Here is a 20409-nt window from a genome sequence, read left to right on the forward strand (position 1 = left end):
GTTTAACATAAGGAAACTATTACTGCCTGTGTACTTTCGTCTGGAGATATAGGGAAAGAAATAGTTTGTCAGGCCCATCAAGGTCTGCTCCACCAGCTTATAAAACTTGCACATTCTTTATCCCCGCCAATGATATTTTTCAATCCTTTTACTATATCCATTCAAACTCCGATTCTTGGAATATTTCTCTCCTTCATAAACTTTGCATTTGATTCTAGGTTTCCGAAACAATGCCTCACCACTATTTTTAGTTTGGAGTGAAGAAAATCTGTGGGGCAGCAGTAGAGTTGCTGCTTTACAGCGCCAGAGACCCGGGTTCGATCCTGGCTACGGGTGTTTGTCTGTACGGAGTTTGCACCTTCTCACCGTAACCTGAGTGGCTTTTCTCCGATAACTTCAATTTCCTCCGACACTCTGAAGATGTACAGGTTTGAAGGTTAATTGGCTTGGTATAAATGTCTTAAAAAAAAGTCCCTAGTGTAGGATAGTGTTTATGTGTGGGCACCGCTGGTCGGCGCGGACTTGGTGGGCCGAAGGGCCTGTTTCCACACTGTATCTCTAAACTAAAACAATATCTTGATTGTAAATCATCTTGTCTTAACCCCTCCCTGCTCATGTATGTTGCTCGTGACCCAGTGCCAGGCAGGTACTCTGATTTGACTGTTTTGGTCTCTTCCCTTTCTTCAGCACAGTACCTGAACGCTTACCTCAGACCTCGACACCCAAAACCACCCAACTCTCAGGCTCTCCTCTGTTTAAATCCCAGCTTTTAGAACAAGATTTTTGGCACCTGACCTGACATTGTCAACCTGCCTCAGACGACACTCATTGGAAAGGACCTCAAGACATTTTGCTATCTTGAAAAATTATTGCTCCATGTTTTTTTTTTTGCCAAGACTGTGCCAATTCATCTACAGATCATGTGCATTGTAACCATTGTCATCCCTTTAGCAAAAGATTTCAGGAAGCACTTAAAAAAAAAAAAAAAACTTTTTTGACAGTCATAATGCTGCCTACCAAATGATCTGTCCGCACATGTGCTCCATCAGAGGGTGCTCATCCACAAGGGAGGCATCAGGGCCCAATCTGCCTGCATTTAGGTGCAGGCGTGTACACAGTACACCGTTTTACAACTGATAATGAAGTGAATGGTCACAGCACCTCTGGAGGATGTTACTGACAAGAACTGCCTTCACTTCCCTGGACGTTACATGTGTCTCTTTTAGCAAAGCAATCACAACACACAGGCTCTAACGAGCACAAAATATAACACATGTAAATATTGAACGTGATATGAGTGGAATTAGGCCATTCGGCCCATCAAATCTACTCCACCATTCAATCATGGATGATCTATCTCTGCTTCCAAACCCCATTCTCCTGCCTTCTTCCCATAACCTCTGACACCCGTACTAATCAAGAATCTATCCATCACTGCCTTAAATATATCCACTGACTTTGCTTCCACAGCCTTCTGTGACAAAGAATTCCACAGATTCACCACCCTCTGACTAAATAAATTCCTCTTCATCTCCTTCCTAAAAGAATGTCCTTTAATTCTGAATTCTATTACTTTGGGATAATACAATATGTTTCCTTAGATTTTGACCACTGCAACTCTTATCTAACATCCATGAAGGTTACTCTTTTGTTAGGTTGCTTAGCATTGAAATTATTTTGAGGCGTTTCCCTGCAGAAAGTCCCTATGCTATTTAAAAGAAAAAATATCGTGCAATATCTTCTCCCAATGTTCTGGCTTCAATATTTTATTTTTGGTTAGTCTAATTTAAAATCCGAATTGTAATGTCATCATTTCATCTTGATATTTCTTGTGATTCTGCACACATTATTGTAGTTTGTTTCCGAGGGTTCTTTAATTGAATTTATGGCATTTTACATTTGCTAAACAAGTGCTGACTTTCTTGAGCAGTTATGCTGTTTGGTTTTTAAGTATGAAGAACTGAAGTACTCATGTCTGGAGTAGGTAAAAGATACGGGTAGTGCATTTTCCTGTAATGCCGTGTATATCAAAATAAACTGGTGCTGATGCAAGACACCTAATCCTCGTGTTAGATGCTGAAGTAGAAAATGCTGGGAACACTCAGCAGGTCAGGCAGCATCTGGAGAATCAGAGCCAAGGTTTTATCATAAAGACCCGGCTGCAGGTTATTCAACTGTAATATTAACGCCGTTGTCCTGATCTCACTGGCCATTTTTTCTTTTAAATAGCATAGGGAATTTCTGCAGGGAAACGCCTCAAAATAAATTTCCCATAACTCTGACCTGCATTTCCAAGCTTTCACATAGCTCTTAGTTTGCATTCCCTCTCTCTCTAACTTCCCTCATTCACTTGTCAACCAAATGGCCTCTCTCTGCCAGAGGTAGCACCCTATCCATTCTTACCCCACCTTCTCCGCAACATTCAGCCTCATTTGTTTTTCCCTCACTTTCCAGGTTTTGATGAAGGGCCTTCGACCCAAAATGTTAACTGTTTCTTTCTTTCCACAGAAGCTTCTTAATTGCTTTCAGCATTTTCTGTTTTCATTTTGGATGGATTACTTTTGAACTATCTTTAATCCGACTTTATGTTGAGGCTTATAAGATGATGGTCAGGCTGCATTTGGAGCATTGTGAGCATGTTTGGGAACTATATCTGAGGAAGGATGTGCTGGCTCTTGAGAGGGTCCAGAGGAGGTTACAAGAATGATCACAGGAATGAGTAGGTTAACTTAGGATGAGTGTTTGTCGGCACTGGGCCTGTACTCGCTGGAGTTTAGAAGAATGAGAGGGGACCTCATTGAAACATGCAACATAGTGAAAGGCTTGGATAGAGTGGATGTGGAGAGGATGTTTCACTCGTGTGAGAGTCTAGGTCAGGGGTGGGGACCTTTTCATGTTGGAATGCCACATTGTTAGCTATAATCTAATAAGGCCGCATCCAAGAAACTTCAATTAGATATACTTCACGACATTTATCTTGAAAGTTGTTGAAGAAATCTATTCCTCGTGTTCTACCTGTAAGACTGCCCAAAGCAAGTAACTCTTTATAGCAATAAAATAGCTCTCATGACTTACTAATTGTTAACTGTGGCCATCAGTCGGGGAGGATTATTTTGTTGAATCTTCTTTTACTTCATCAGGAGGAGGAGCCATCTTGGGGAACGGTTGCTAACCAGCAGCCGTCCGTTTAATTCATTTTTTTTTCAGTTTTTAGTTAGTTATGTTCGTCGTTTTTTCGGAGAAATGGACTTCTTATTGTGGGGGGAAGGAGGTAACCTTATTTCTAGGTCCCTATCTGGTCGGTGAGGCAGCTTTTTCTCTGGGCTGCCTGTCGACCCGTCCTCGTGGCCTACCAGCGGGCGTGGAGCGCCGTTTCCTGGTGGGGACCGCCCAGCACCTCGGCTTCGGTGGCGGCACAGCGCTGGAGCGCCATCGCGGAGCGGAGCGGGCGATGCCTTGCCTGGGTCGCCGCGCTGGATCGACACGCTGGAGCTAGGAAGCGTCCGTTCCAGGTGGCCCAGCTGCTGTGAGGACTCTCCCGATGCCGGGGTAAGACCACCCGGCTAGAACGGCCAGGAACATCGGGCCTCCGTTGAGGCAACAGCGGTGGCCTTAATAGGCCTGACTTTTGGGAGAACTGGAGTTGGGGACTGGACTTCTGTGCCCACAGTGGTTACCACTGTGGGGGGGATGATTTTTCTGTGTGTAAGGTACTTTGTTAGTCTATGTCCAAGATGGGTATCGGAAGAGAGAATGGACGCTGGCGCGCTTTAGCTGCCGAAGCTCTCTCTTCACATTGTGTTTTTTTGATTTTTTGATTTTTGTGTTTTTGGAGCGATTTCTATCTTTAATTTGTGTATTGATGATGTCCTTATTATTTATTTTTCTCCGACTATATGTTTTTTTTCTCTTCTGTTTAATCTTTGTAAGGTGACCTTGAGAATTGAAAGGCGCCCGAAAATAAAATGTATTATTATTATTATTATTATTATTACTTTTTGGTATTTTATATACGTTCATTTTAAGATTAAAATTAAAATAAAAGACGAACAAAAACATACGAATAAAAATAAAAGGATGTGTTCTACAAAATTTGGATTCATTCAAAAGACCACACTTAATGATCTAGAAGGCCGCAGGTTCCCCACAGTAAGAGCTGTCAGTTCTCAAACCTATATTGTTGACAATCTAACAGGAGATATAGTCTGGGTGTTGCACGACTTATGAAATCACTTTGGGAGAGTTTTATACTGGTGAAAGAAAAAGATGCTGGGGTAAAGAAATTGCTCCTCATCTCCTACCTAAAGGAACACCCTTAATCCAGAGGACATAGCGCAGAAATAAAGGACGTTCTTTTAGATAGGAGCTCAGGAGAAATTTATTCAGTCAGAGGGTGGTGAATCTGTGGAATTCTTTGCCACAGAAGGCTGTGGAGACCGTCAGTAGATATTTTTATAAGGCAGAGATAGATAGATTCTTGATTAGTACAGGTGTCAGAGGTTATGAGGAGAAGGCAGGAGAATGGGATTAGGAGGGAGAGATAGATCAGCCATGTTTGAATGGCAGAGTAGACTTGATGGGCCGAATGGCCTAATTCTACTCTGTTCCTTATGACCTTAATCTTGCAATAAATGTTGTACACTTATCATTAATCTGTACACTGGACAGCTTGATTGTAATCATGTATAATTTTTTTCTTTAACTGGACAGCACGCAAACAAAAGTTTTTCACTGTACCTTGGAACACGTGACAATAATAAACTAAACTACCTCGTCTTGTCAGGTTAATGATGTAGGTATGACCCACTGCAGGGGGGCAGAGGTTTAAATGTTTTGGGCCAAAGATGCAAAAGGCCAGTGGTGTGTGCAGAAGGAGAAGTGTTTAACTCAGAGAAATGGGGAGCTGGAACTCACTGCCAGCTAGGAGAGTGAAAGGGGAATTTGATTCTAAAGAGGCAGGGCCTGGAGAGAGAGAGTGAATAAATCATGAGGATAGAACGAAGGAACAGGACTGACAAAATCCCCCTATTATGTGCCGGCAGTCAATGATTGTAACATTTCAGTAAAGGTGCTCCAGACACTGAACTGTCCCTTACCCAGATGAGGAGATCTGTGGATAATTGACCTTGACCCCAACTCAGGCTGAGATCCAAGACCACCATCGTGGTCTGTGTTCTGCCTAGAACAGTGCGTCTGCTAACTGCTGGGTCCTGGGACCTCCTGGCAACTATGTTGGAGCAAAGCAAAGTGCTTGCTGCATGCATGCATCCACCCCACAGGGCAGAGGTGGGTGTCCCTCTTCCCTGAACTCCTGCACACAACTCATCCGCTTTGTTCACAGTACAGTCTGCTTGAGACTGTCTGGGGCACTTGGGTCACAGTGCCCCAATGGCTGTTAACAATGTATAAATTCCATTAAGTGCTCACAAAAATAAAAATAATATTAAATCTCCGATCTGGCTTTAAATGTGCTGTCACCTGATACATTGCAAGCACAGGGCAGAGAACCTTTCTCTTTTGGCTTCAGATATCAAGGCTCACTGTTCTGACCCGCTAATGCTTTGCACAGGGGGCTTATAACTTCTTTGTTTGACAAGAATTAGTGGGAAGAAAATCGAGAGGGGAGATTGGAAAATTCCATGTTTTTCTTACAGTGAAATGAAAGGCAGTGGGTGAGGTGGCTGTGTTGGTTTTGTTCTCGTTGCACAAAGGCCAATGCACTCTCGTGTTCTGTCGCCTCCGAGTACCCAGCGCTGGGACGTAATGTGATATCCCGTTACATCCGGCCGCATTATACATAGCACTGTTCTGCTCGCCGCACGTTCCAAATTAAAACCTCACGACTGCAGACCTCAAATAAAAATTAATTAAAACCAACAGAGTACTCGCAAGCTGAAGTGGAAGTGTGCCACTCCAAACCTTTACATAATAATCCATCCCAGGGGCCGTCAGCCAGAACAAATGTGGAGGGGTGAACGGACTGTAAGTGCAGATTGTCCGTGGACGGCCCACAGACTTGGTTGTGATCAGCATAACGCTGGGCACCGCGGTCCGTGGAATGTGTCCTCGATAAGAATTGTATTAGAGTTATTTGAAAATTTAGTGTCATAGATAATTTAGTGATCTTGTATTATGGCAGTGGGTGTGTTACCATGGTTTTGTTTGTAAATAGTATTTTGTATCGTAATTGAATACATTTATTTTTGATTGACAAAAAAAAAAGCATGATAACGCTGGCAGTCCAAAGGTGACCCCACAGTGTATCGCACTCACTAAGCCTGTGATACGGCACAATTACCATCACAGTACAGTGAACAGATCCTGCTGCATACCAGTGTTTGCAGCAGGCATGTGCCGTGAGGAATTACTCAGGGTAGGCAGTCAGTCGGCTTTTAAAAAATCTTAAACCGCGTATGTGCAGATTGTTCTCCTTTCCGTAAGCTGTTAGTCAACTTTTGTAAAGTCTTCAAAAGCCATATCTCTTAATAAAGTACCATATTTCCCCGCAATGAAGACGCACCTGCGTCGAAGAGGCACCCCCCATTTTGAGTTGCTAAATTTTGAAAGAAGGCTGGCGGGATGTAGAATTTCTCACGCTCAAAAAAATTAAAATAAAGAAAGTAACAATTCAATTTGCCCAAGGTTTCTAAATCTCCTTCATTCTGAATTACTGAATCGTTCTTGATGTTGCTGTACTGAGGGATAGCCAAGTCTATCTTTCTTGGCTAACAACCTAACCTTCTGCCTCCAATATGTAGGTATATTTTCCTGCCTTATTTTTTGGTAATAAATAGTGTCTTCATTGCCGGGAAATACGGTATTTAAAAACATATAGCTCAAAGAAATCTACTTACCACATTATTTGTACACAAACTCCATTCTTCTCTCTTTGTTTCTTAAGATAATGACAATCCATGTTTGAAAAACCCGCCAAGAAACTTGTGCTGCGCATGTGCAGTACACAGTCCACGGTGCAAAGGGAATTTCAGCTGCCTTCAGCTCCCCTTGAAATTGATGGCTTGAAGCAGCATCGACGGCACATGGGCTGCACACACTATTGCAAGCACTGCGCATGAAATGCACGGAGAATGAATCCTACCTAAGAGATCGATCTCTTTGGTAGGCATAATTCTCCCGTGCCTTTACTATTTATATTTAATAATTATCACTTTATAATTTTAGTCAGTGCATACCTTCCTTACCCTGACAGCACGTGGTTGATTTGCAGCTTCCAAGAATAACAAGGTGTCTCTGAAGAAGGGTCCTGGCCCAAAACGTCACCCATTCCTTCTCTCCAGAGATGCTGCCTGTCCTGCTGAGTTACTCCAGCATTTTGTGTCTACCTTCAACTGAATCATAAGCTAAAGCAGCCTGTGCAACACCACCCCACACAGTTTAAGGTCATAAGGAATAGGAGTAGAATTAGGCTATTCGGCCCATCAAGTCGACTCCACCATTCAATCATGGCTGACCTATCTATCCCTCTTAACCCCATTTTCCTGCCTTCTCCCCATAACCTCTGACACCTGTAACAACCCCCCAGGTTGTGCAGCACCTAGACAATCAGGTGTTGAATCCTACAACATATCACATATCCTACCACAACAGCAGTGCTGAACTACCACCTCCCTCATTTGTGGCCGTCGGACTTTCCTTGATCAGACTTTGCTGGCTTTACCTTGCATTAACGTTATTCCCTTTTCATGTATCTGCACACACCGTAAATGGCTCGATTGTAATCATGTATTATCTTTCCGCTGACTGGATAGCACGCAACAAAAGCTTTTCACTGTACCTCGGTACACGTGACAATGTACAATAAACTAAACTGATGACGTTACAGGCTATTGAATAATTGTGCCACACCGCACCTGTATAACTACTAAAAATTTAGAGACACCTTAGACGGAGACAAAATGCTGGAGTAACTCAGCGGGACAGGCAGCATCTCTGGAGAGCAGGAATGGGTGACGTTTCGGGTCGAGACCCTTCTTCAGAAACACCTTGTTATTCTTGGAAGCTGCAAACACTGTAATGCAGCAGAATCTGTGGCTGAAGCAGAGAAATGATGGGTTTCCATGAGACTTGCCATCTACCGCAGTGGATGACAAATACGTAAATATTGAGCGATTAGATCATAAGTGATCGGAGTAAAATTAGGCCATTCTGCCCATCAAGTCTACTCCACCATTCAATCATGGCTGATCTATCTTTCCCTCCAAACCCCGTTTTCCTGCCTTCTCCCCATAACCTCTTACAACCGTACTAATCAAGAATGTATCTATCTCTGCCTTAAATAAATCCACTGATTTTGCTTCCACTGCCTTCTGTGCAAAGAATTCCACAGATTCGCCACCCTCTGACAAAATAAATTTATTCTCATCTCCTTTCGAAAAGAATGTCCTTTAATTCTGAATCCTATTACTTTGGAATAATTTGTTTCCTTAGATTCTGACCACTGCAACTCTTATCTAACATCCACGAAGGTTACTCTTTGGTTAGGTTGCTTAGCATTTAACTTATTTTGAGGTGTTTCCCTGCAGATAGTCCCTATGCTATTTAATATCTCCCAATGTTCTGGCTTCAATATTTTATTTTTGGTTTGTCTGATTTAAAATCCGAATTGTAATTTAATCATTTCATCTTGATATTTCTTGTGATTCTGCACAAATAATTTACCGCAGTGTCATAGAATGATAGTGTGGAAACAGGCTCTTCGGCCCAACTTGCCCACACTGGCCAACAATGTCCCAGCTATCCTAGTCCCACTTGCTTGTGCTTGGTCCATAACCTTCCAAACCTGATCTATCCATGTAACTGTCCAACTGTTTCTTAAACGATGGGATAATTCCAGCCTCAACTACCTCTGGCAGCTTGTTCCATACACCCACCACCCTTTGTTTGAAAAAGTTACCCCTCGGATTCCTATTTAATGAACCTATGTCCTCTGGTCCTTGATTCCCCTACTCTGGGTAATAGACTGTGCATCTACCCAATCTATTCCTCTCATGATTGTGTGTACTTTTATAAGATCAGAAGATCATATGGAATAGAGGCCCAGCCTATTCAACCTCTCCCTATACCTCACACCCTCGAGTCCTGGCAAAATCCTTGTACATCTTTTCTGAACCCTTTCAAGCCTGAAAATATCTTTCCTATAACATGGTGCCCAGAACTGGGCACAATATTCTAAATGCGGTCTCACCAACATATTATTTAACTGCAACATAACCTCCCAATTTCTATACTCAATGGATGAGGAATACTGTGGGCAGGCAGCAAGGTTGGGTAGTTTGTGGGGGTCGGGGGAGACATTATGGGAATTAGAGGAACTGACATGCAGGAGTACATGCTGGGGGGAAGCGTTCCATTGGGCTGGGGAACAAGGCAATCTGTGGGGTGTTGGGGAAGCAGCTGGAACCACGATCAGCCAGGCCCTGGCACATTAATAAATGGAGCCAGAACCTGTGGACATCCACAAATAAATGACAAAATCACGTTTCGCTCCAACCTCGCTCGATGAAACGTTTTAAACTTGTCGATAAGATTTTTAAAAGCCTGCTTTTGACAGTGTTCTGCCAGTTTAGTCGGAGGTGAATGCCCAGCATTTGGAAGGTTCAACCTGATCCTCGGAGTGAGGCTACAACTCACAAAAAGCCTTGGCAAGCTGCTGGAATTAAATGCTGAACGAGTGAACAGACACCCGCTGATCCCTTCCTGATTTAGCAATGGGCCTTTCAGCTGGTTACTCTTCTTGACAGTGTTTATCTTTCTTGAGCTCTTGCACAAATACTCAGCATCTTCAGATTGTGGAAAGTGACGTTGCAGGTTGGGGGGGTGAGAGAGAGAGTGAGAGAGCGAGAACGCAAAGGCAGACATTCTGCATACCCGCCACTGGCCACATCACGGCATTTAAAATTGGGGGGGCGAGAGTAATAAATCGTCTCTTAGGCCGAGTCCAGGACTGCCTGTCTGTTGCTCTCTGAATCCCTTCCTCGTCTCTGGGAAGGCAGATTTATCGAAGCAAAGCCTGTCTGAACAGGCCGTCATTGCAGGGCTGATCTCGTGGGTGTGAAGGGAAGGGTGGAGGGCCATGGAATTACCATTGTTTGCCAGCACCAGGTGCAGTGCTGGTTTACCTCGCCACTCTCCTGCTCCCAGCATGCACTCCTCCCAGCACAATTTAGTTTAGTTTAGTTTAAAGATACAGCGTGGAAACAGGCCTTTGGCCCACCGAGTCCGTGCCAACCAATGTTCACCTGTACACTAGTTCTATCCTACACACTAGGGACAATCTACAGACAACAATTAACTTACAAACCTGCACGTCTTTGGAATGTGGGAGGAAACCGCAGCACCCGGAGAAAATTCACGCGGTTACAGGGTGAGAGTACCAACTCAGTACAGACAGCACCCATAGTCAGGACCAGACCAAGGTCTCTAGCGGTACAAGGCAGCAATTCTACGGTGTCGCCCTAAATCTCTGGTCTGCAATCACTGCCTAGTAACAATGGCAAACCTCTCACCGGTGATCGGCAAGTGGCACCCAGCCGCTGAAGCACCAATTCTGGTTGCTCCCTTTCAAGCACTCGAGTCATAGAGCTACACGGCACAGAAGCCAGGCCCATCAGGACCACCAAATCCACGGAAAGCCTAACCCTCCTTCTCCAAGTGTAACTCTGCCGTAGAGGACTAAATGAGCACCACATTGTCACTGAACCAAGCCGTCATTGAATGATCACACGAGGAGGTTGCATATCTGCTGCTGGCTTGATGTAATACGATAGAAATATACTTACCCCAGGAGGGAAATGGGTCTGCCAACAGTGATAAAACGCAACAAGATACATGCAAACATGAAATTAAAGTCCAGGATTGGGGATGTGCAAAGATGGGGGGGGGGGGGGGGGGGGGGGGGGGGGGGGGAAGGGGAGTCAATCCATCCCATGACAGAAGGGGGAGGAGTTGTACAGTTTGATAGCCACAGAGAAAAAGGATCTCCTGTGTTTAAGAAGGAACTGCAGATGCTGGATAATCGAAGGCAGACAAAAGTGCTGGAGAAACTCAGCGGGTGCAGCAGCATCTATGAAGCGAAGGAAATAGGCAACATTTCGGGCCAAAACCCTTCATCTGACTGACCTGACTCAGACTGACTCAGTCTGAAGAAGGGTTTCGGCTCGAAACGTTGCCTATTTCCTTCGCTCCATAGATGCTGCTGCACCCGCTGAGTTTCTCCAATACTTTTGTCTACCAAGGATCTCCTTTGGTGTTCTGTGCTGCAATACCTTCTTCTGCCACCAACCACTCTCCAGTTCAATGGGTTTTTAATCAACTGCAAAAGCCTGCCACACATATAGAAGTGGTTTAACTTATTTTTAGATGAGCCGATGAATATGCAGGGAATAGAGGGCTATAGTTCCGGCGGAGTAGTTTAAGTCAGCATCATGTTCAACATGGACATCGAGGGCTGAAGGGCCTTTAGGTTAGTTTTAGTTTAGAGGTACAGAATGGAAACAGGCCCTTTGGCCCACTGAGTTTGTGCCGACCCTGGGAAAAAGGTTCTGACTGTCTATCTGATCAATGTCTCTCATCATTTTACAAAACCTCTAATAGGTCTCCTGTCAGCATCCGACGTTTCATCAATTGTTATTCCTACCAATAACCTACATTTTTATTGCGCATCCAGTAAAGAAAAAACATAGACACTTCAAAGCAACTTGATCAGACACTCAACCATACAGGGCATAGATCAGGGGTTCTCAAACTCTTTTATCCCGTTTACCCCGGGCAACTTTAAGAGCATATAACAATGGTATTTCACTTATTTATGAACAACTAATGATGAAGAGATACCGGTATACTGGGACCAAACACAGTTCAGTCAATGAGAAAAAATATGCACAAATGCAGTAAATTTACCCCAGGTTGGGAACCCTTGGCAGAGATGATCATTAAATAAGTTGATCAATACGGCAGGTTGTAAAGAAGGACTTAGGACAGGAGTGGAGATTAATTCCAAAGAGCAGGATCTAGGGATCTGAAGGCATGTGTGTCAATATCACAGCCATGATACAATGTTATTCAAAGACTATTCCAGTGGACGGTGGACGGTGGGCACTTTACCTGTTTCCGTGCCTTGATACGCTTGTGTACGTAGTCTGAGAAGGGCTTGCAGGGGACAAAGCGGCCATTTCCTGGGGTGACATGCAGATTTCCATCTTCCAGCACGATCTTCCCCATGCTAATGACAACAACAGGAGCCCCGCACAAATCTGTCCCTTCGAAGATATTGTACTCGGCAGCCTAAGTGCAGCAAGGAGAAAAAGAGCACAAAGAAACTATTAACAAAGATATTCACATGCTTTAAAATCAGCATAAAAATTACAAAGTGCTAAATCTTAATTAATTTAGACGGGCAGTAAAAATGAAGCCAAAATTGTTTCAACAATATTACATCAACAATAGAGCCCTTTCATTAACAGTGCAAAAGGAAGGCAGAAAAATGGTGGGGGATGTCGAACATGTGGCTGACACAACTACCGTTTATCTTGTATGAAAGTCAAAGTGTTCCCATTACGTTCCAGCAAACAAACAAGTAGAATGTAAAAAATTTAAAAACACATGTTTGAAACCTCTTATAAAAACATGCTGGAAACACTTATCATCATCAGATTGAACACCCTTGTCAGAGCTGCGAAAGTGAGAATGAAACAAAAAGAACTGCAAATGCTGGAATCTTGGGCAAAACACAAAGTGCTGGAGGAACTCAGCGGGCCAGGCAACCTCTGTGGGAGGAAGGGGCAGGCAATATTTCGGGCCGGGACCCTTCTTCTGAGCTTCTTCAGGTAGAAAGCATGTTGCAGTTCCCGGATCCCAGCATCCGTGGTCTCTTGTTGCAACTTAACACTGACCTGCTTTCTCTCGTTTCCCAGCTCGGTAGGATCTTTGACCTGGAGCGTTAACGCTATTTCTCTCTCCACGAGTGTTGTCTGGCTTGCTGTGCATTTCCAGCATCTTTTGCTCTTACTTTTAAAACATTCCCTCCAAATTTGTTGCCCATTTCAGGAAACTTTGTCTCTGCACATCCCTTTGCAAATGGATCCTGGACTTCCTCATCAACAGACCGCAATCGGTAAGAATTGCCAACAAAGTCAAAGTATCTTTTATTGTCATTCAGACCTTTTGGTCTGAACGAAATTTTGTTGCCTTGCGGTCATACATATAATAAAATAACAAAACCCACAATAAAAACATTCTCCTTAATAACCATCAAGTCTGTGTGCCCTGCCCTCTGCTGTACTCACTCTATACTCATTACTATGTAGCTGGACACAGTTTTAACTCCATCTAAAAATTTGCCGACATCACCACTGTTGTTGGATGAATTACAGATAATGATGAGACAGAGTATAGGAGGGAGGTCGATTGTCTGATTGTATGGATCCAGAATAATAACCTTGCTTTCAACATCAGTAACATTGAGCTGATTGTTGACTTTAGAAGAGGAAGGCTGATGATCCACAAACCTGTCGTCATGGACAGGTCCGTTGGTGGAGAGAGGCAACAACTTCAAGTTCCTGGGCATGCACATCTCTGAAGATCTGTCCTGGACCCAGTACATTGATGCAATCAAAATGAATGCTCATGAATGCTTCTAATTTCTTAGCAGATTGAGGAGATTTGGGATGCTGAACGTCTTCAGGTAAAGGTCATTTTGACTGGTTGCATTAAGGACTGGTTCGGCAACACAAACACCAAAATACATAGAAGATTACAAAAAAGCGCTGTACACTGCCCAGTCCACCATGGGCACTGACCACCCTACCATCAAAGAAATCTAGGAGACGAGCTGCCTGAAAAGGGCAGTCAGTATCGTCAAGGACCCAGGCCCCCACACTGGCCCCGCTCTCATTTCACTCCTCCCATCAGGAAGAAGGTATAAGGGTTGAAAAGTGACCTCCAGGTTGAGGAACAGCTTCTTCCCAACAACCATCAGGCTATTGAACACTACAAACGCCAACTAAAGTTCAAACTATGAAGAGTTTTGGTTGCACTAGGGAGGCTTTTGTTCATTTTTGCGATATATTGTTTTTTATTTATTGACTTTTTTGTGTGTTTATTATATCCATCTATCTATTATCTATATATAAAATCATGAGAGGAATAGATCGGGTATATGCACAGGGTCTCTTGCCCAGAGTAGGTGAATCGAGGACCAGAGGACATAGGTTTAAGGCGTAGGGGAAAAGGTTTAATAGGAAACCGAGGGGTAACGTTTTCACCCAAAGGGTGGTGGGTGCATGGGACAAGCTGCCAGAGGAGGTAGTTGAGGCTGGGACTATCCCAACATTTAAGACACAGTTAGACAGGTACATAGATAGGACAGGTTTGGTGGGATATGTACCAAATGTGGGTAGGTGGGACTAGTGTAGCTAGCCGGTGTGGGCAAGTTGTGCCGAAGGGCCTGTTTCCACGGTGTATCGCTCTATGACTCTCAACTGTTTACAAATCTGCTGTGCTGCTGCTAGTAAGAATTTCATTTTTTCGTTTTGATATATATGAAAATTAAACACTCTTGACCTGACGAGGTTGACATTTGATTCCATCTCCTGATAAAAATCAAGGTACCCTTTTGTGTAAATATTTGGCTCAGTTTGATCTCTCAATAAAACTGCTTTCAAACAAGGCTGCCTCGGTTGAAGCACAGTATCTGATCACTGGCTGTGAATCCTGCAAAGAGTTGGAGGCTGGGTCCAATTCAGATGTGAGCTACCACAATATGGATCAACCTGCTCGCACTTACCATCCAAACCTACACTCGAATACCATTCACTCTCACTTATTTCCCCAGGGTAGCAAATTTGCCTTTGCTCCCAAAATGGGAAGAGGTTTAGAACCAGCAAGGGCAACAAACAGACTGTATTTGAAAGATGGGAAACAGCTGGAAGAAATGCTGCAAAAGCAGCGATGGGTTTGGGGGAACCGTGACCTGAAGACATCACTGAGACAACCCAGAAAGGATCGACTAGGCTTATATTCACTGGAATTTAGAAGGATGAGAGTGGACCTTATAGAAACAGATACAATTTTTAAGGGATTGGACAGGCTAGATGCAGGCTACATCCATGTTGGGGGAGTTCAGAGCCAGGAGCCTTATTAAGAATAAGGGGTAGGCCATTTAGAACTGAGATGAGGAAAATCATTTTCACCCAGAGGGTTGTGAATCTGTGGAATTCTCTGCCACAGGAAGCAGTGGAGGCCAATTCACGATGTTTTCAAGAGTTAGATTTAGCTCTTTGGGCTAACAGAATCAAGGGATATGGGGAGAAAGCAGGAACGGGGTACTGTTTTGGATGATTAGCCATGATCATATTGAAGGGCTGAATGGCCTACTCCTGCACTTATTTTCTATGTTTCTATGTTTACACAGCTGGGGTAGCACTTTTAAGAGACGCTTTGCTGAACAATAAAACCAGATGAAGTTGCTTTATATTCAAAGGTGCTTCCATAAAACAGTTAAATAGAGAGTCAAGTTTGAAGTCTTGCTTCCAGTGTATCATGAAAACTCTCAGCTATGAATTTTCACCTCAGCCGCTCTGAAAGGGACAACAGAACGAACTAGAATTCACAGCATCCCCTTTGTTATTGTATTCAAGAGAGAGTTAGATATAGCCCCTAGGGCTAACGGAATCAAGGGTTATGGGGAGAAAGCAGGAATGGGGTACTGATTTTCGATGATCAGCCATGATCATATTGAAAGGCCGAATGGCCTACTCCTGCACCTATTTTCTGTTTCTATGGTATTCCTAACGAGGAGATGCTGACTCCAAGGGCCACAATCTATGACAGGCCGAGCTATTGGCAGCTCACAGTAAAAAAGACACACAAAGTTATTTTCGGTCAAGATCCTTGGTCACATGGTTTCAAGCTGTGAACTTGGGTTCTCGGTTCACCCACGCCGTTACTTTGAACTCCCTATGGGATTATGTACTTGAAGCTAGTCCAGGATAATGGGCATCAAGGAAACATGAAGAGAGGGGGGAGACAGAACAACAGCCAAGATTCATGTGCCTCCTGGCAGGCTAGTTCTGCAGAGATCATTCACAGTATGATTCAGGGCTATACGGATTTGACAGCACCAGAAGATGGTAAACAACACTTTACGGGGAGGGAATTGAAACAATTTGAAAACAAAATGGATTTTAATTGTCAAGGTCTCTTCAGGAACTTGGAGTTACAGTAACTTGTATTCACATTAGGAACAAAAGTTACACAACCAGTTATATTTCTAGCTGATAGACCATGTAGGTTTAAAACCAGCCCTCTGGCAGAGGGGGAAATGGGGAGAGATTCTAATAAGGCAGAGGGTATCAGAGCACTTAACAGGATGGAGTGCTTCTGGGGCATCTCACAGTGTTTTTTGCTGGAGGTCTCCAAACTCTGGGTGATTGTGCAGGTGAAACGGTGTTGGGAGGATCCCAAACAAGATGGCGGTCACCAAATGGGGATTGTGGAGTGGGTGGGTGGGAGGTTGCTGGAGAACTCCAAAGAATGGGGTGATAGGTCGTGGAAATCTCCAACTGAGGCTGGGAAGACACCAAACAGCTTCCAATGATTTACAGCACGAAAACAGGCCCTTCTGCCCATCATGTCTGCGCCGACCAGCGATCCCCGCACACTATCGCTATCTTACACACACTAGGGACAATTTACAATTTTGCCAAGCCAATTAAATGATAAACCTGCACGTCTTTGGATTGTGGGAGGAAACCGAGAGAACCCGATGAAAACCCATGTAAGTCACAGGAAAAACGTTCAATCTCCATACAGTCAGGATCGAACCAGGGACTCTGGTGCTGTAAGGTAGCAACTCTACCGCTGTGCCACCGTGCCAAAGGAAAAGCGTTTCCAGGCTGCTTGATGACAAAAACCACTATGTTGGCAGAGAATGAGGTTGAGGCGCACAAACTGGCAAACAACTACAAGTTTGGGTTTAGGAAATGGTTAAGCCATGTGGCTGAACGACCCCGGGAAGATGATTCTGCATTAGTGAAAGAGCTGTTTTTGGATTTCTTACAGTGGCAAGTGTATTTAGCAAGAGAAGCTCTATACTCACAGTCACTTGATTCTGCGGCTGGCACGGACATTTTAATAACTGGCACTGGCCACTTTAATAACTGGCACTGGCCACTCAAATCAGCTGCCCCGGACAGTTTTATGATTGGTTTATTGTATTTTAACGTTGTGTTTTACCTGCTTTTAACTATTTATTTATACTGTTCCATCAGGGACTGGATTGTTTTTAGTGTTATTGTGTGTGAAACGTTTTAAATTTCATGTGCGATGCTCCGCTATTCCCTGGGAAAGGTCTTTTCATTTTGCACTGTACAACTGTTGCTTGCAAGATGACAATAAAGGTTGATTGATTGATTGATTGATTGATTGAATATTACATGGGAAGAGTCTAAGGGAGGAAAGCATACTGCAGTAGCAATGAGAGGGCAAAGATGGCAGACGTGAGATGATCTGGTGGTACAGAGCTCACCTTGCAAGGTTGGGTAGATCTATCGGAAGGATACCATGGGTGCAAATTCATATCCAGGAATCTCTACTGTCAAAATCTAGCAATGTGAATTTCAAATTTGGATTGAGTGTAAAACACAGTTAAACTTTACATCATGAAGTTTCTACATTATTGACCCAAATGGAACTGATGATAAGTTACGCAATTCCTCAGGAGACCAACATCTGATCTGCGCCTTTGAAGAAGTTGAGATTCGGTTGCAATAATCTCAAATGGCAAACTTTTTTCCAATTCCCAGAATAGGATCACTACACAGAAGAGCCATTGTAACAAAATAGAACTGCGTGACACAGCTGCTGTACCATCACATTTGAAGCAAATACAGCGCCCTCCATAATGTTTGGGACAAAGCCCCTTCATTTATTTATTTGCCTCTGTACTCCACAATTTGACATTTGTAATAGAAAAAAACATGGTTAAGATGCACATTGTCAGATTTTAATAAAGGCCATTTTTATACATTTTAATTTCACCATGTAGAAATTACAGCAGTGTTTATACATAGTCCCCCCATTTCAGGGCATTATAATGTTTGGGACACAGCAATGTCATGTAAATGAAAGTAGTCATGTTTAGTATTTTGTTGCATATCCTTTGCATGCAATGACTGCTTGAAGTCTACGATTCATGGACATCACCAGTAAGGCCATCAAAAAGGCTAAAAGGGACTTCTCCTCCAAGCTGGAGGTTGAGACGGTTGTTCAGCAACTGTGGCAGGGCTTGAATGCCATCACCTCCTACAAGGCAAAATCAGTGGGCAGCTCAATTGTCAGCGAAGCATCACTCCCAAACAAGCTCAATGCGTTTTACGCACGCTTTGATAGGGAGGACACTGATGTGCCTTCCCGAGCCCCCATTCGCTGTGATGGTATTTCAGTCAGAGTCACGGAGGCCGATGTCAGAAGATCCTTCAGGGGGGATGAACCCTCGGAAAGTGCCTGGACCTGATGGTATACCCGGTCATGTTCTCAAAACCTGTGCGGACCAACTGGCTGGAGTTTTTACGGACATTTTCAACCTCTCACTTCTGAGGTCTGAGGTTCCCACCTGCTTTAAAAGGGCATCAATAATACCGGTGCCCAAGAAGATCAAGGTGACGTGCCTCAATGACTATCGACCAGTGACACTATGGATGTGGTGATGACGTGCTTTGAGAGGTTGATTATGGCACATATCAACTCCAGCCTCGGCAAGAACCTCGACCCACTGCAGTTCGCTTACCGCCACAACAGATCAACGGTGGATGTGATCTCACTGACTCTCCACTCTGCTCTGGACCACTTGGACAACAAAAACTCATATGTCAGGCTGTTATTCATGGAGTACAGCTCGGCGTTTAATACCATCATCCCCTCCAAGCTAGTTACCAAGCTCTCAGATCTGGGTCTCTGCACATCCCTCTGCAATAGGATCCCCGACTTCCTCATGCACAGACCACAGTTTGTCCATATTGGTGGAAATGTGTCATCCTCGATAACAATCAGCATGGGAGCACCTCAAGGCTGCGTGCTCAACCCCCTGCTTTACTCACTCTATACTCATGACTGCATAGCCGGACATAGTGCAAACTCCCTCATCAAGTTCGCCGATGACACCACTGTTGTGGGACGAATCATTGATGGTGATGAGCCATGTATAGAAGTGAGATCTACCGATTGACAAAATGGTGCCAGCACAATAACCTGGCCCTCAACACCAGCAAAACCAAGGAACTGATTGTGGACTTTGGAAGGGGTAGGATGGGGACCCACAATCCTGTTTATATCAACAGGACGATGGTGGAAAGGGTCAAGAACTTCAAATTCCTGGGCGTGCATATTTCCAAAGATATCTCCTGGTCCCAGCACACTGATGCAATTATAAAGAAAGCACATCAGCGCCTCTACTTCCTGAGAAGATTACGGAGAGTCAGTATGTCAAACTCTCTCTAACTTCTACAGGTACACAGTAGAGAGCATTCTGACTGGCTGCATCCTGGTTTGGTTCGGCAACTTGAGTGTCCAGGAGCGGAACAGAATGCAGAAAGTTGTGACCACTGCCCAGTCCATCATCGGCTGACCTCCCCACCATCAAAGGGATCTATCGCAGTCGCTGTCTCAAAAAGGCTGCCAACATCATCAAGGACCCACACCATCCTGGCCACACACTCATCTCTCTGCTGCCATCAGGTAGAAGGTACAGGAGCCTGAAATCTGATACATCCAGATTCAGGAACAGCTTCTTCCCCACATCCATCAGACTATTAAAATCGCCATCAAACAAAGCTCTGAACTATAACAGCCTATTGCACTTTACCTGTTCATTTATGTGTATATATATGGTCTATGCTATATAGACACACTGAACTGTTCTGTATTTATGCTTACAATATTCTGTTGTGCTGCAGCAAGCAAGAATTTCATTGTCCTATCTGGGACACATGACAATAAACTCTCTTGACTTGATCTTGGCAGTTCCTTCTCTCCTCCATACTTTGCTCTTGCCATCACTCTGATATGTTAATCTCCTTCTCATCTGCCCACAAGACCTTTGTCCACAACTGTGGTGGCTCTTTTAAGTACTTCTTGGCAAACTTTAACCCGGCCATCCTATTTTGCGGCTAACCAGTGGTTTGCATCTTGCAGTGTAGCCTCTGTATTTCTGTTCATGAAGTTTTCAGTTAACAGTGGTCATTGACAAATCCACACCTGACTCTTGGAAGAGTGTTTCTGATCTGTCAGACAGGTGTTTGGGTTTTTTTCTTTAATTTAGAGAGAATTCTTCTGTCATCAGCTGTGGAGGTCTTCCTTGGCCTGCCAGTCCCTTTGCAATTAGTAAGCTCACCA

General features: G+C 44.0%; 1 protein-coding gene across 1 annotated transcript in view; it reads right to left on the minus strand.

Annotated features, from left to right (window-relative positions):
* LOC129701888 (dihydropyrimidinase-related protein 3-like) overlaps positions 1-20409 on the minus strand; it is a 202377-nt gene that overhangs the window by 24837 nt on the left and 157131 nt on the right. Inside the window, exon 15 of the mRNA XM_055643375.1 lies at positions 12124-12303. Within this exon, the coding sequence (XP_055499350.1) occupies positions 12124-12303 (180 nt within the window). The remainder of the gene's footprint in view (positions 1-12123; positions 12304-20409) is intronic.

Source organism: Leucoraja erinacea, chromosome 11 (genome assembly GCF_028641065.1).
Source record: "Leucoraja erinacea ecotype New England chromosome 11, Leri_hhj_1, whole genome shotgun sequence".
In the NCBI taxonomy this organism is placed as follows: Eukaryota; Metazoa; Chordata; class Chondrichthyes; order Rajiformes; family Rajidae; genus Leucoraja; species Leucoraja erinaceus.